General features: G+C 44.0%; 1 protein-coding gene across 11 annotated transcripts in view; it reads right to left on the bottom strand.

Moving 5' to 3' along the window:
• POU1F1 (POU class 1 homeobox 1) overlaps positions 1-16,535 on the bottom strand; it is a 126,736-nt gene that overhangs the window by 51,507 nt on the left and 58,694 nt on the right. For 10 of the 11 annotated variants that reach the window (XM_085623012.1, XM_085623005.1, XM_085623009.1 and 7 more), the window contains 2 exons: positions 15,403-15,471; positions 14,612-14,725 (listed from right to left, as the gene is read on the bottom strand). In XM_085623012.1, the coding sequence (XP_085479138.1) occupies positions 14,612-14,725; positions 15,403-15,409 (121 nt within the window). In that variant the 5' untranslated portion in view covers positions 15,410-15,471. Of the gene's footprint in view, positions 1-14,611; positions 14,726-15,402; positions 15,541-16,535 lie in introns of all 11 variants that reach the window. The other variant, XM_085623011.1, reaches the window with a different exon arrangement.

Here is a 16,535-nt window from a genome sequence, read left to right as displayed (position 1 = left end):
CATCGTTTACAACGCATGCTTTACAACGCGTGTCATTACAACAAATGTTTTACAACGCGAAATCCATTACAACGCATGTCATTACATCGCATAATCCATTACAACGCATTCCCCAAAGTAACGCCCCAGCGGAGTTAGAATAGTAATTGTGTTGTAATGGATTATGCGTTGTAATAACATGCGTTGTAACGACATACGTTGTGATGGATTTTGCGATGTAAAAAATGTGTTGTAATGACGCGTGTTGTAACACGTGCGTTGTAAAGTGTCATATTCCATTTGCATATTTGGTATTAACTATTTGTAAAGAGTTCCACACATTCTCATATATTTTACTGGACCTCATGTTGGAAAATGAGTACTCTTGAGAAGGCTTGAATATGTTTCCTAGAAAAGGTCACTAAGTTTGCAAGACAGATTTGAGTCTCTCTGAACCTTAGGGGTGTTAATGTAACAAAGCCTCCATGGTAGAGTAACTTAATGTTTCTTTTTCTTTTTGCCGGAGAAACAGGCCAGAAGATATACAATTTTATTTACAGTTTCAGGTCAGGGCACTCTGCCAAAAATGTGTCTGCTATGCTACAGTTCCCCTGCTTTATTCAAGGCTGTTGGTCAAAGTGCCTTACGCCATCCACCCTATTGACAGTGGACATTCTGAGAAACATTTTTTACTGTTTGGGACTGCCAGGGAAAGCCTACCAGTCTCAAACAGAAAATATTAATAATTACCCACCCGCAAGCTTAGAAGAGCACCCAGTGTATCAGATCTGTTACCCCTTTCAGCTTTAGGGTGATCTTCTCCAAAACTCTTAGACGTCACCCCTCCTATTTTTCTGAATTTGTTTTTGTTGGCCTTAGAACTCTGTGAACTTTACCACTACTATCCAGTGCTGTAGTACTTGTACTCACTCCCTTAAACATGGTTAAATTAGCTTCGGATCTGCCTCCTCATAGGGTGGCATAACATCGTTCAAAAACTGCTGCTATTTCCCCATCCATTTTCCAGCTGTGCCCGTCCTCCCCCATGTGGGGAATATGTTGAGGAATTGGGGACAGGTCTGTCCTGTTGCATGTGGGGTTCAGACCCAATATGGAGTGAGTCTCCACCAGCGTGCGGGTGATATGTGTTTCTTTCCCCCACACGAAGATAAGTCTGAAGGGTTGTCCCTATCTGTACATGACTCCCTTGTCCTGCAGGAAGGTGGTGACTTCTCGGAAGGAGTTAAGTCTTTGAAGTGTAATGGGGGAGAGATCCTGGAAGACCTCCACTTTGACACCCTCAAAAAGTATAGGACCTTGGTTGCTGGCAGCCACCATGAGGGGGCCTTTTTCTGGTGATAGTAGTGGAGGCAGGTCATTATATCCTGAGGCATGCAGGAGAAGTGACAGGGCGGCCCACATTATGTGCGCAGTCAAGAACAATGTCCGCTTCCACAAGGGTCAGGAGGATTTACTTGAAAAGGTGGATAACATAGCCTTCTAGGTCCCCGTTCGTTGCATTTAGAGGGACTCTTTTAATACTGATGTTGGAGTGGCATGACCTGTTTGCCAAATTCACCAGCTGTGTGGTAAGGTCAATGTTTTTTATTGTAGGTCAAGGAGGGTGCACCAGTGATAGTTCAATTCCACTTTCCTGGCATCAGCAACATCTTCCAATGCTGCCACTGTTTGCTCGATGTCTGCCACCTCAAACTTGATTTCTTTAAATTCAGCTGCTACCTCCTTCTTCAGGGTAGTGAATTCATATTGCAGCACAAACGGGACACGATCCATGAAGGAGCTTGTAAGGGGTGCTTCAGGGCAGTCAATTTCAGTGCCTGTCGACTGTGGCTTGTTGAAGACTGGCCTTTTTGATGGTGGCCTTGGAGAGTATGTCTCATAGTGTGGAGTCCTTTTTTCCTCTGTGAGCTGCCATGTGTCCCCTCGTGGGTTCAGGTGTGGGTGGAGATTTGAGAGCAAACAGCTTGTGTGGCCGTTATTATAAGTCTCTCTGAGTTGATCCATGGTTGGATTAGGGGGCCTCCTTAAACAGGCTGGCAGGTGTTGGCATGTAGCTGCTGTGCCCACCTTCCAAGGTTCTGTTTAGGCTGCGCACTGAATGTGACCCGTGGGTTGACTGACCTGTAGGCTGTGGTAGCATGGAGGGGGTAGGCCTCTTTGCCACCCAATCCCATGGGCACAGGGTAGGAGCAATCTCCTCCCCCGCCTCAGTGCGGCCTCCGTCTCTAACCACTATGGTGGTGGGCTCCTCCATGCCCTCTATTAATCTGCCACCTGGGCTTCTCAGACAATCCTCTTCCTCTGTCCGCATGGTGGCAGAATGGCCGCAATGAACTCCGGCGGCTCTAGCAGCGATTTCCTCCCTACGCTGGGCTCTCCCTCTTTGGGTTGCCATGGGAGTCTTCCCAGAGGCAGGGCAAAGACTTATGTGATGCGGCTGCCCCAGCTGGGCTGTCACCAGCCCCGGTGGTCAGCTCTGTTGTGCAGTCAGAGGTGCGTTCACCTCCCTAAGGGTGCCAACCTCTAGGCCTGCTCTCGCTCCTCCTGCTAAGCCCCAAGGTCTAGGTGAGCTAGGCTCTGGCACGTTTGACTGCGACTGGCATTGCATGCAGAAAGGTTGTGACATCAGCCACACACAGAATCTTCCGGAAATGAGGCTGTCAGTGTTCGCTCTCCATCCAAAGTGTCCGCCACTGACTGTTGGGGTGAGCGTGGTCGGTACACTGCATTTCGGGCAGTGGATGATGGTCGGGACTGCTGGCTGATGGGCCCGGAGTGCAGAGTTGTATGGTGGAGCTCATACTTGGCTACCATCTTGGCCATGCCCCTTTGAAATCCTCTTTAATGGTAAAGTTGGATTCTAAGTTACAATTCTGAAAATGACACTTTTAGAATGTTCATACATAAAGAACAGTGGTTCCAAGAGGAGTAAGAATAATTTCAAATTGTTCCACAATCAATAGTAAAGAGCTGGATCCAATAATTAATTGTTGGAAACATAATTAGCTCAACAATAGAATTTCAAACAGGTGCTCTCTGCTCATGTGGTCACACAGTGTATAATACCAAGCCGATACAGAAAGTGTGAGCAACATAAAAAGGCAACAGATCAGTGATGACAATTCCAGTATTCTTACTAAATCCCGGGTTCTGAAGAATATGAGGCAAAAGAGTTCATCAACCTAATGTCCTCATTGCCCAAAGTGTTCATGGCATTTTGAACCAGCATATTTAAAGGATCATCATCAGTACTAGAAAAGTTTCAAAAGATGCCAGAGGAGTATCTAGAAGTGAAAAAATTAAAACGTTGAAAAATGGGACCAGTGCTTTAAAATTAGAATGATCAAAATACGTGGGGTAATCATCTCCAGGTGCAGGCACTCACTTGACGAAGCAACGAGTAAACCTGTGAAGTGTCTGAGAACACATTAAAACAAGTAAAAATTGCTCAGATGACCTTTGCAAAGTTGTAAAAGACATTTACTAAGAGACAAATAAATCAAAACCACCACAAACTAAGAGTGGAGTGTTACAACAAAAATCATGGATCATCTAAAAGAAGATTGCAAGGAGAGCCTAAGGAGTGGCGGACAAAAAGATGTGTACCTTACCACAGGAAGACATCACTTACTTGGCTGCTTCAGAGTAGCAGCTCATTGAGCCACCCACTAAAGTAGCACTGTAAAACATGTCTCAGCCTTTCCCTAGTAGTGCAGTTTTAAGCTGCCATTTTGACCTGGGAAAATAATCCTTTTGCCAGGCTTAGGTAGGCCCTGAAGGCTCATAGGGCAGGGTGCATGATAATTAAAAAGTAGGACATGTGTATTTAAGTTTTACATGTTCTGGCAGGGAAAAGCTCCTAAAGTAATTTTTCACTGTTGCAAGGCTAACTGTCCCATAGACTAACACTGCGTTACTTTATTACACTCAATAAATGATAGCTTCTATTTGGAGCCAGATAGAAAAATGCTTCTTCCACTCATTTGAATTGTAACTTAAGATACTCTTTAATGACACTTTTCTGCTTAAACCAAATGTGTTATGCCTTTCTGCCAGAGACCGGGGTCACATTACTGTGAATGGCTCTCCTGTTGTTTGTTGGATATTTCTTCCAGACATTGGATGAAATGGGCCTGGGTATGGATGAGATGGGCCTTCCTGACATGATGGCTTGAAAAGAGCTGTACCCTGCCCTGATTGAACTTCAAAGTATCCTGCGTGAGGCGCACACAAAGGGACATGATAACAGGCCTTTGTCACCCTAGGCAGTTTGGAGCGAAACTCAGGGGAAGGGGAAGCATTGACCAGATCCAGTTTGGGGAGTAGGACAGAGATTTACCCCCCTCAAAGCCTGGCACGAGGTATAAATGTGGCATTTTCAGAACTTCTCATCAGAACAATCCTGGTCTTTTGGAAGACTCAGAAGGACTGTCCTGCTTTTTAAAGAAGGAAGATTGAACCTCCTTGCCTTGAAACCAGGCTTCCTAGAAGTGACTACAAGGGTGAGTTGGCTGACTTTCTGTTTGAGCTACAGGGCACTACAGGCATCCAGAGGACTCCCTGCAACTGCCCAGCTGAGACCCTTGGCTTGCATCAGAATGAACTCCCCCTGTTTCAAATCTACAAATATGTGCACCCCAGGTAAAAACCCAGAAATTTGAGGCTCTTTGTGATTGAAAGCAGGTACCTTGCATTAGCAACAATCACAGCTTCGGTCTCCAATTCAAAGTTCCAGGAGCGACTTGCTCTTCATGCCAAATAGCGACCACCTGTGACACCCGCCAATGACCGCTCATTGTGCCGACATTGACCTCCTTGCGGCCCCAGCCAATGCAAAGCTCTGGTTCCAGCTCCTCATGCAGACTTGAATTTTGAGAAGGTAAAATCTTCAGCAGGACTAACTTAGTACCTATATTCGACCCGCTCCATCGCAGTCGGACTGAACTTGTGACTTTAACCCAGTCTAGAATAATTATATAACTGCAAGTGGCACTTTGTGCTTCTTGCTTCTATTTTTGGTGTCATTTTAGTTATTAAACTTTACTCTATTTTTCTAAATTGCTTTGGGGTTTTTCTTGTGTTTTGTTTTTACTTAATTACTGTTTGAGTGCCCCATAAATACTTTACACATTGCCTCTTAGTTGAGCCTGACTGCTTTTGTGCCATGCTACCAGAAGGTTAAGCAGAGGTTTATTTAGTGACTTTTGTGGTTCACCCTGACAAGGATTGTGTTTATTATTTGAATAGGGCTTTCACCCATCTCAACTAATAGCCCACTTTCTTGCAATTACTTTGTAGGCGGTTGTGCACATGTTCATAGGCGAAAATGCTGTCACTCAGTGGTTGAAGTGGCATACTCATTGCCCCATGCTGTATGCTGGGGAGGTGAGGAAGTAAAATGTGTAAGGCAATTTACCAAACCAATGTATGATGACAGCTGACCATTATCTCATCTATATACATATTTATTTTTATTTATGAATGTTTTAGAGAAGGTCAGTTTGGCGAAAGCTGTCTCTAGATGAGACCTAAAAAGGAAGCAGCCATTAACTAGCGAAAACTTTAAGATAATAAGTAGAGAAGCAAGAAAAATAATGATAGCCATTTGAATAAAAGTCAATTAGATTGGATGTCATGTCATGTTATGTTTAACCATGGGCGTAGTGGGCTTAGCGGGGCTACACAGAGGTCCACGGGGTAGCAAACAAACTCCGCTCCACTCTGCCTCCACCCCCCCTATTAAACATTAATTCTACATTAATTAAAAGTAAATTAAAAACCACTTACGTGTACTGCGGCGTCCCTGGGCTGCCCTCCTCCTCTTCCTCGCCGTCTGGGTAATCCTTGAAAAACTGTGCATGCCCCCCCCCCCCCCCCCCCGCATGCGCAGTTTTTTCAAGGATTACCCAGACGGCGGGAAGAGGACAGCCCGAGGATGCCGCAGTACACGTAAGTGGTTTTTTATTTACTTTTTATTAATGTAGAATTAATGGTTAATAGGGGGGGTGGAGGTGGGGGCTGACCACCTCCGCTCCGCTGCGGAGTGTACAGAAATCTGCCTTCTCCGCATTCTCCGCGGAATGCGGAGCATGCAAATCTCCGCACACTCCGCGGGCGGAGTGGAGTCCTCCGCCCGGGCTTAGTTATGTTAGGAAAACACATAAAGCACACTTACACACAAGATTTCTTGGTGCTGTGACAACCAGGAGGGAGAGGGGAGAGGACTCCGGCAACCAAAAGCTTGCTTGAACAGTCATATCATCAAAAGCTTCCTTAACCTCAAGATGTTAGGTTGCAGATTGACCGAGGAAGGGAGAGAGTTCCATAAATGGGGTCAGGACAGAGTAGCTCCTGACCCTTGCTTTCTGTTGCTTGAACTGAGGGATCCCCAACTGGTTGGTAAGAGAGGATCTGAGAGTTCAAGGAGGAACATATCTCCCTACTCTGCTTGCTACAAAGGCTGGAGCCTGGCCATGAATGGATTTGTAAATACACAACATTTTAAAAAGTGCTCTCTGTTTGATGGGGAGCTAGTGAAGCTTCATTAAGGCAGGAGAGATACGTGTATGCAATTTACAGATTATCCTCACAGCTGTATTTTGAATGATTTGTGTAATTGGGTAAAGAAGTTGCAGGGAGACCCAAATACAAGGAGTTTGCATAGTCCACGTGGGACACAATTACTGCTGCAATAGCTGCATTCAAAGAAGCCTCAGGTGACAGAAGAGGAGCACCCTACCTAATGGATTTCAATAGAACAAAGCACTGTGCCATGACTGCCTTGATCTGGGGGATCATGGAGAGTTCATTGTCTACCACAAAGCCCAGGCTCTTGGTATATGCTGCTGGAAGAGGAGGAGCATCGAGCTCAGAGGGCCAGCAGGTGTTTGGCTAGAGATCTGTCCTGGACTGAGACTAACACGCTCACTCTTATCAGCATTGTGTTAGGGTCCAAAGAGTTCCAAATCAAATTCTGGGTATATTGAAATTCCTGGTTGGGTTTGGGCAGTACCTTCCTGACGGAAGTTAAGTTTAGAGTCATCGCAGCTAGAGAGAAGGAGTGCGCCACATCTTAGTAGATATGGCGCATTCCTGCACTCTCCATTTGACGCACAGCAGCACAGCAAGTTGTCTTGCTGTGCTGCCTCAAATGTTAGTAAATCTGCTGCCATGAATGCCTAATGTGCCATCTCATGCTGAAGATGCTACCAAAAATAATCGAAGACATGCCTTTGGAAGGAGATAATGGACAAAATCAATGCTGTAATAAAATATCTACATGAGGTTGAGAACATTAAAAAAAAGTTCATAACCCTAAAATGCGAGGCACTTAAGGAAGCTGCTAAGCACATGCACTAAAGCCTGGCTACCTTTGATTGTAACACTTTAATGTCGTTTGTTTTTTTAAAACCTCAAACATTCACTGAAAAAGGTACATGTAAAGTGAAGCTGTGTTTCACAGAACAAAACCTGAAAGCCACTACAATGAACCAGTTATGGTTAGGTAAATGAAACATAATTTAGATGAGACACTTACTAATGAAATTAGCAGCATATCGTTTCCTAAGGAAAATGTAATCAGCAGTGTCATCAGTGATGCCATTTAACATGCCATGAGTGATGTCCTATAAGAAGCAGTGCGTAATGGGGGCTTGAGTTATGGATAGTTTATTTAGCTAAAACTGGGGAATTTCAATGGTTTTAGGTTTTCTTTTGTACCCATACCTTTGCTTTGTGATATTTTCAAGTGACTTTCTGAAGTCTTTTGAAACCTATATGTATATACATATGGAATTATGTAATCCTCTGAAAAACATCTATATATCAGCGTTTTCTTAGGAAATGTCTTTTGTTATACTAATAACGTTAGCACAGTTTTACAAATCTTCACAATACTTTCAAAAAGCATGCTAGTTTTTGTATAGTTTGTGCATGGAAAGTTGCGGGGTGCTCTGTTAGGCAGGGGCTGAGAAAAAAGGGGGTGGCCATAATGTAAACTCCCTGTGCATTTTCCATGGACTTTTTTGAACAGTGCACCTGCAAAGTCTGCTGAACGGAATGACACCAAATTTGACAGGAAGCTGGATCTTGGTCGAGAAAGTATGCTTTTTATTATTTGGTGCAAATCATTTCAGTAGTTTTGGAGATTTTAGGCTCCAAAAATATTTGCTTATCTAGATAGCTGTGTTCGAGGGACTCTTGCGTGAGTCCCTCAAACCGGATGTATGACGTAACAACGCGAGTCATTACAACGCGTGCAGTTACATCGCAATCGTTACAACGACTGCGATGTTACTACGCTATGCCATTACAACGCAAGTCTTTACATCGACTTGCACTAGATGGCGTGCTAACATTAGAAAAGCGTAATTTACTATTCCAACTCCAGTCCACTTAACAGTAGGGAAGGTGTTGGGATAGTAAACTACACTATTTGTAATGTTAGCACGCCATCTAGCGCAAGTCGATGTAAAGACTTGCGTTGTAATGGCATCGCGTGGTTGCATCGCGTTCGTTGTAACGACCGCGATCTAACAGTATCGCGGTGTACTGACTGCGATGTTAACGATGTTTCCCCCTCAAACCCAATTAAAAAAATATTGAGCCTTCTAATTGCCCCAGGTGGCTTTTTTACCCTTCTGCGATCGTGTTCCCATGGGAGCAAAGCTCTGATTGAATACCTAACACATGTGGAAGCATGTTGCAAGCAGCCATTTTAGGACTCAGAGACTTAGGGGCTGATTACGATGTCGGACGGATCGCCACCGCACGCATGGCGGTGGCGATCCGCCCGACATCATCCCCCGCCCACCTCTCATTTCCCACCCACCATATCATGATGCGGGGGGTACCACGGCAGACGGGAAGACCGTCTGCCGCTTTTCCGCCCGGTCAACGAGTCAACTGGGCGGAAAAGGGTTGAATATGGTGGCGGTGTCTGCTAGACACCACCATCCATATTACCATGGGAGCGGAAAGCAGCCAACGCCGCCACGGAAAGGCAAGCGGATTTTGCAGTTGGGGGCCTGTTGCGGGCCCCCAGGACGTTGGGGTGGGGGGGCACATGGGGGGTACCTATGGGGTACCTACGGACAAAGTGGCAGGCACCGCGCGGTGCCTGTCACCCTGTGCATGCCAATGCACAAAGTGTATTCCCAGCATTGTGGTGGGCGGTGCTGCGAGCACCGCCCGCCACAATGCTGGGAATAGAGGATGCCACCGCCACGGTGATGGTGGCATCCTAATGGCCGGTGCAGGACCGCCGCACCACTGGCAGCCGGTCCCAGCACCGCTAGGGTGGCGGACGGACAAAAGTCCGCCCACCATCCAAATAGGCCCCTTAGACCCCTGTCCAGTGCGTCATTAAAAAAACGTATAAAAGGGGGCAGGGTAGGATTCCCTCCCCCACCCCCGCTGAGCCAAAATATATATTTTTTAAAGTTGCAATCCCACGAGAGTCCTGTAGGACTTCCGAGAATTAAAAATAATTTAACGCTCATTGGTATTTCATTATGTATATTACGTGCAGAAGGAGGTATGAGGCCTCTGTCCTCAAGCCATAGATGTTGCCCAGAAACCCCATCCCATGGGACAAAATGAAAAAGGATAGGGGGAGCACGGTCCTCATCCTTGAGCCTTAAGGTGCCACAAGGACCCCATCCCCCAGGGCTGAAAATATATTAAAAGGGGATGGGGCACATGGCCCCCCTCCATGAGCCAGTGGCAGCCCTGGGGCTGAAATCTTTACATTTAGGGGAGTGGGGTACTTGACCCCCCTCTCCCAGCCCAAATGGACCACCGAGACTCCATCCCCTGGGTCTAGCTCTTTATCTGTGCCCCGGGAAGCACACCCTTAGGACACAGTGGTTTTCCCTTGCCTGCAGGAGCACGTGCAGGGAACGAAATGTGCTCCCAGCCAGTGGGAGCAGACTGAAGTAGCTGCTCTCTCCTGATGGGTGCAATGCCAGCTTCTGTACGGGAGCTGGCTGGAGCTACAGGAGCCATGAAGCTCCCCCTACGGCCCTCAATGTTATGTATAGTGGGTGCCCCTGGTGGCAACCGGGGCAAGCCACTTAGAATGGAAAATGTCCTGAAGGATTGGGTCCCAGAGGCCTCTTAAAGCACGGGGAGGGGGGCCATCTGCCACCTTACCCTATAATTAATTTATGGCCCCCAGGGGATGGGGTCCCTGGGGCCCAAATGGGCTCTAGGAAGAGGGCTGCATGCCTCCCTGAAGCTAAATGTTTTCGGCACATGGTAATGGGGTCCCCGGGGTGTGCCCTCCCCTATAATTAGCTTTTGCCCTGGGGATGGGGTCACGGGGGCCCACTTGGGCTCAGGGAGGGGGTTTGCACACTCCCCAATTTAAATGTTTTTTCCCCTGTGATATGGGGTCCCCAGGGCCTCTTACGGTTCAGGGAGGGGGACTGCACACCCCCTCCCCTAATATAAATGTTTTTGGCAGCAGGTATGTGGTCCTCTGGCCTCTAGAAGCTTGAGTAGGGGGCCATGCTCCCTCCTCCACTGATAATTTGTGTTTTGGCCCAGGGGGCGGGGGCCTTTGAGGAGGCCAATCATAGCTTGAGGAGGGAAGCTGCATGCCCTTTCCTTTAAAAAAAAAAAAGGCTCTGCGGAATGGGGTCCCTGGGGCCAATAGTGCCTCTGGGTTGAGGGACGCATGCCCCCTCCCCTTTATTAGAAAGGAAAGCTTTGGGGTATGGGGTCCTCGGGCCACTAAAACTTGGGGCCTGTCTGCCCCCTTACCTTAATTAAATAAAATGGCACTGGGGGGTGGGGTTCCAGGGCCCTAAAGGCTTGGGGAGGTGGGAAGTATGCCCCGTCCCCAATAATTAAGAAAATAAGAATTGATGACTCCCACCATGTCCTGTGGCTGACAAACAGGGTTTGGCTTTCCGTGGGGGGTTGGACGCATGGCCTGGTTGCAGGCCAGGCTCTGCAGCCAACCCCACGCTGTGCACGGCCTGATAAAATTCGAGCTGTCATAAGTGATGTAATATGTGAGGTCATAAGCAGTGCATGGCGGGGTGCAAGTTATAGTTAGAAGTGAAAACTATAACTGCTGAATTTCAGTTTGATTTTAATTAAAACTTTATGCTGTCACTGAAATTTGTACCTACCTATAACGTCTCTTTAACTGTTGTTTTTTTCAGTGAATATATACATATATTATAGCCTTAGAGTTGACCTAGTTGGCTCTAACGCCCTTAAAAGGCCGTTCCAGCTTTAAATGCCCCAGCCGAAGGCGAGGGCCTTTAACAAGGGAGCAGGCCTTTAATGGCCGGTAGAGCCTGCTAGGGGGTTCTAAGGCTATTGGAAGATTCTGTCCCAGAGGGCAGAATGTTCTAATTGTTAAAAACAAAGGCCTCTCAAAACCCAGGGGAATTTAAATCCCCTCAGGCCCCGAGAGGCCTTTGTTCACAGCAGCAGCTGTGAATAAAAAACAACTTAGAATATTGTTCTGCGGGCTTTTACCAGCCCCTAGAAGCCCTGAGCACTCCATTGTCTGCAATGGAGTGCTCAACATTCTAATGTTCTAATTATATTTACATATCTAATGGGAGAGATCAAAATATGCGTTTTTTAATTTTAACTCCTAAAAGGAAATTTGCCCCCTACTGTAGCAAAACTGCTAAATGGATTACACCACATTTGGCATGAAACTACATTTTTACTCGGAGGAGTGCCTTTGCTTGGTTTGCTGTAAATCCTTTCAGTAGATTTTGAGATCTGAGCACTACAAAAAAAATTTGGTGGGTTTCAAACAGTTAATCAATCAATAACTTTGGTTTACCTTGTTCATTAATTCACAGATTATTCATGGATTGGAACTTCAAATCATCTGATGTTAATACATGTGATAAATAAACAAACCCTATTAAAGAGCCAGCATTTTGTCCATTTGTCCAATGCATGGTTTGGGGTTCCTCAGAGGAAAATACAGACAATTTGATTGGCGGCAAGCAAAATGTTTTACTGTAGCATCAATGGCAATTGGAGTTTGCCAGACATTAAAAGCATGTGTCCTACAAATAAAATTACAGAAGAAGTGTGAAGTGGCTGGGGAGTATCTCCTGAGTTGGACGATGTGGTTGATCCTCTTGGGATTTCCATATCCATGGGGGTCCATGGATCCTTGAATTCACCCGTAGATCCATTTGTTTTTTTAAAAAACAAATTCAATATACTTTCTTTTTGCAAAACCTGAAAAAGCTAAAGCAACAAACAACTCATAATACAATTATGCATGCCAAATATCATGCACAGTGGGTAACGTGGGCCATGGGGCAGGCTTAGCAGCTCCCATATGCCCATTGTGAATGAACAAGCTCACTTGCCTAGTGTACCAGGGATTGACTAAACAGGGGATAGTGTGCAAGGCTGTACACAGCAGGTGAAGTAGACCATAAAAATCAATGTGGTGGCAAAAATTTGTTAATGGTAAGTTATGATTTCTTCTGGTCATAAGACATCAATGTATGTTAGAAACATTGGCATTCCCTTAAAAAGCCACAATTAAAGTTTAGTTATGCTTCACTACAAAAAACACCTGACATTACCCAAATATGATTAGCTGATCAAACCATAACTCATACCACTGCTCTTTAAATCATAACTCTCACCCAAAAAGCAATGCTTATGGCCTCTCAATATTTGGACCAATACGTAATATGACTTAACATCACATCATTAAATAACAACACACATCCTAACAAAGAGCTGAAACTCAATTCGTAGTGTTGTCATCAATAATGTAATATTAAGGTGACGCCAGGGACATAATTGATGTCATTTCTGATGTTATCCGCTATCTCCTGGATACAGTCTTTTAGTCTTTGGTCCCATTACTCCTATCCAGCACCAGAATTGGAGGGAGGGGTTATGGGTACCTAATGTGCTTGACATGGCTTCATTTTCCACTCCTCAAACTCATATTGGATCCTTGGATTGCCAGTTGTCAGTGTAGCAGGATAAATGATCAGAAGACTCAGGTATTTTTAGCAATAGGTCGCACAAACCAGTTAAAAACGTACTGAATTTGTCTTATACCTTCAAAGGTTTTTTATCATCTTATAAAGCCTACATTGAATGGGAAAAAACTTAAGCATTCTAGTGCTACCTTGCACGGACTCTTGAATTTGATTGGTAATGTTTTCTTAGAAACCAATTCTCATAGACTTAAGTTGTATCTTAGATGTATCAAATAATTTTATCATTCTTAGACAGATAGTATTGTTTAATCAGAAATTTTTATCACTGAGTCTTATGAATAAGCTAAAAACCATTTGAATTTGTCAAGTGCCTTAAAAGTTTTTATCATATTATAATGTTTCTTAATGAACTGAAAACACTCAGGCACTTTGTCGCAACCTTGCACTGACTCTCGAAAATGATTTTAGAAGCCATTTCTTATAGACTTGATGAATCTGTCAATTTCACTATTTCTAGATGGTAGTTGCCTGAAGCCATCCTCTCTAGTCTGTTATGGTTAAAGCTTGATTGTGATTGATATTTTTAAAATATTTTATTAAGTTTGTCTATATTGTAATTAATCAGACAATAAAATCCTTATTATTTCACAGATCAGAGAACTTAGATGTTGCAGGCACATTGACAGAGGAGTCAAGAAGCAAGGCTTCTCAACTAGAATAATTAAAGCTATATACAAAATTAATATCAAAAATTGTCACCTGAACTATTGAGCAGGCAGCGATTTAGCTATCACCTGGCAACCATACAGAGGGTCTCATTTAGAGTTTGGTGGTTGTCCATATTTATAGATCTCGGCTTGCGTAGCAAAGATCTAAGTGCCTTCACAGGAGCTATTGCAACGGTGGCTCCTCTTAAGGTGTTGAAAACTGAAAGTTTGCTTTGACTGCCATATCTCATGCAGATGCTCAGCAAACGTTTTTGCTTTACATAAAAAGCTCCTGATGTGGGAGTTTGTTTTTGTAAAACAAAATACTAATAGCCCTGACGCCCTAAGGTCTGGCGTATCATGCAACATTTCGATAATTTGTGATTATGAGAAAACGTCTGCTTTATTTATTTTTCTTTTTTTCTGTTAGGACTACCAGACTTTCTCTCGCAGTCTGAACAAAAAAGTACATTAAACTGCCCTCTCTAAATGGGGGGATTGGTCTTGAGTACTTACTCTTATGGCCTCAAGTCCATTGGGACATAGGTGTAAGGATTTCGACGGCCGAGCCAGCAAGGGCCCTGTAGAAACTACACCGTGCACCAAACTATAAATAGAGTAGGTGGTCTGTCACCTTGGCGGACAGGGTACTCTGCCACATTTGTGGTGGAGAACCCTGTGCCCCAAACTCTAACTGAGGCCCATAACCTGTAGCTTTCCATTTCATAGATGCTAAAGTAGGCTTTCACAGAATATTATCATGAACCTCATTACCTACCACATTATTACACTCACTTTCTAGATAATCCTTCAGCCATTGTGCCTGGGTTTGGAAACTAAATTAATAGTCTTCCAGATTTTGTATCCACACAACTCTGCCAGTGATATCCTTGCATAAACGTCTCTCTGAGTAAACAATGCTATATGAAACCGTGAACAATTATCAGAAATTACCTTGTAATGTTCCAACACCATTTACAACATTGGGGATCGGCATACTGCAAGCCTGCAAAATTCTGGTTTGGGAGAGACTTGCTGACAACATCTCTTGGGTGGTTGGCTTGATTCCTAAAACATGTTAAGATTAAAAGAAATATTTAAAAAATTGCGTTGGTGGGAAACACTGTTGGTTTTCAGTCATTGTGGAAGATGTTTTTCCTTAAAACTATTTGAGAATCTTGTTCGTTTTGGTCATACACATTTCATTGTGTGAGGTACATGCAAGTATAGTGATTTGACTACAGTCACACAATTTATGTCAGTTGAGGATTGGAATCTAAGGTCATATTAAAAGAAACAATAACACGCAAGATGATGTTCACGCCTGTTTTTGCACTCTTCTGCTAATGAAATTACAGAATAAACTTCAAATATTTGTGTGGTCCCTTCTGTATTACCCTTGAGCAAGCGCAGAAAATACTTTAACTGCTAGATTTGGGACATCATTTCTCTTCTCCAATAGACCATGCCCCACCGTCTCCCATTCTTATAACTGTCTTATTTTACAGCCAGTATTGGAGTGTTAGATATGGCAGTTCCTTTTCTGATTTAAATGTATTTGCTATTATCAGGTACAGATGGGATGTATTTTCATGAAATTGCCCTTCCTGCCTGAGAATGATTTGTTTAAAACGCTGGTTACTTTTTATCTTCAACTTAGTTGGATACCATCCTAAATTAAGCATTTGAAATTGAAAAGAAAAACCTGCCCGGTTTATTGACGTTTTATAGATCAATTTCCTTACCAGCCATAACCCCGTAGGTCGACTGTTGGTTTCCATAGTGGCATGAGGGTGTTGAGTAATGCAGGCCCGCTGATGACAGCATGGAGAAGTACATGGGAACGCAGCCAGGAGTTTGGAACAAAGACAAAACAGATGGGACTGGTAAGAAAATGCATGAGTATTCAAAAACATTTTTTCAAATATGTGTTTAATATGGATTGTTTTTTAAAATATTGCAGTTAACATTTTCACAAACATTCAGGAGGTTAGCTGATTACTAGCTGGCCTGAATTAAGTGTAAATTTATATTTAGGCACTCAACTTCATCTTCACTTGCATTTTGTAGCAGGTTTGCTGCTGAATATTTCATCCACATCATCATTAGGGTTGGGCGAAATTTCTGTTATGCTCGCATGATCATGTGTAATTTAGCACATTTTGTGTTATGTTAGTTACAAGAAATTCCCAAAATTGCTTCTTTCCACCAAGCAGCATAATTATGCTGTGGTTGTGGCAAAATCTTAGCATGGAAACAAGTAAACAGCGTAAATGACCGGAATGCGAGCAGCTGTTGTTTGCGCCAATATTGCCTTTTGCACTTTTTTAAGCACAAAATGCACTCTCACAACTAATATGGATGCAAGGATGCCTCTTCTACTAAAATATAGTTTCAAATACCGGTTTTGCATTGTGCATAATTTCAGGCAACTCTTCCAGAAATTTGGGTAATTACACAAAAGAAAATTATACAAATTTCACACACTCCTATATCAGTGCTTAATTTGAGCCACTGGTTTCCAATGCTCGATTCTGACACTTAATTGTCAACACCGGCGCTTGTGACAGTCTGCCGCAAGAGGTGTTGTCTGACTAATTTAGAGATGACCACAACAACAGTTAATTATTAATTCAATACACATCAAAAATGACTATTGCCTGCCACCAAAACCATTCTTATAGCCTTGGGGGCCTGAAATAGGCCGAATTGTCACACTTGTATGAGTGTGATGGTTGGTAGTTGTGTTGTTACTGTCACTGGCAGCAAGGCAGGGTCAATGTGTGGTGCAAGCTGCAGAGGCCTCCTGACGCGAGCCCTGGCACATATTTCTTTTACAAACTAAGCACTGTCCTATATCATCAAGTAAGTTATAGAT

This window comes from Triturus cristatus, chromosome 8 (genome assembly GCF_964204655.1).
Source record: "Triturus cristatus chromosome 8, aTriCri1.1, whole genome shotgun sequence".
In the NCBI taxonomy this organism is placed as follows: domain Eukaryota; kingdom Metazoa; phylum Chordata; class Amphibia; order Caudata; family Salamandridae; genus Triturus; species Triturus cristatus.
Note: the sequence above shows the minus strand (reverse complement) of the source record. Positions and strands in the feature narration are given on the sequence as shown.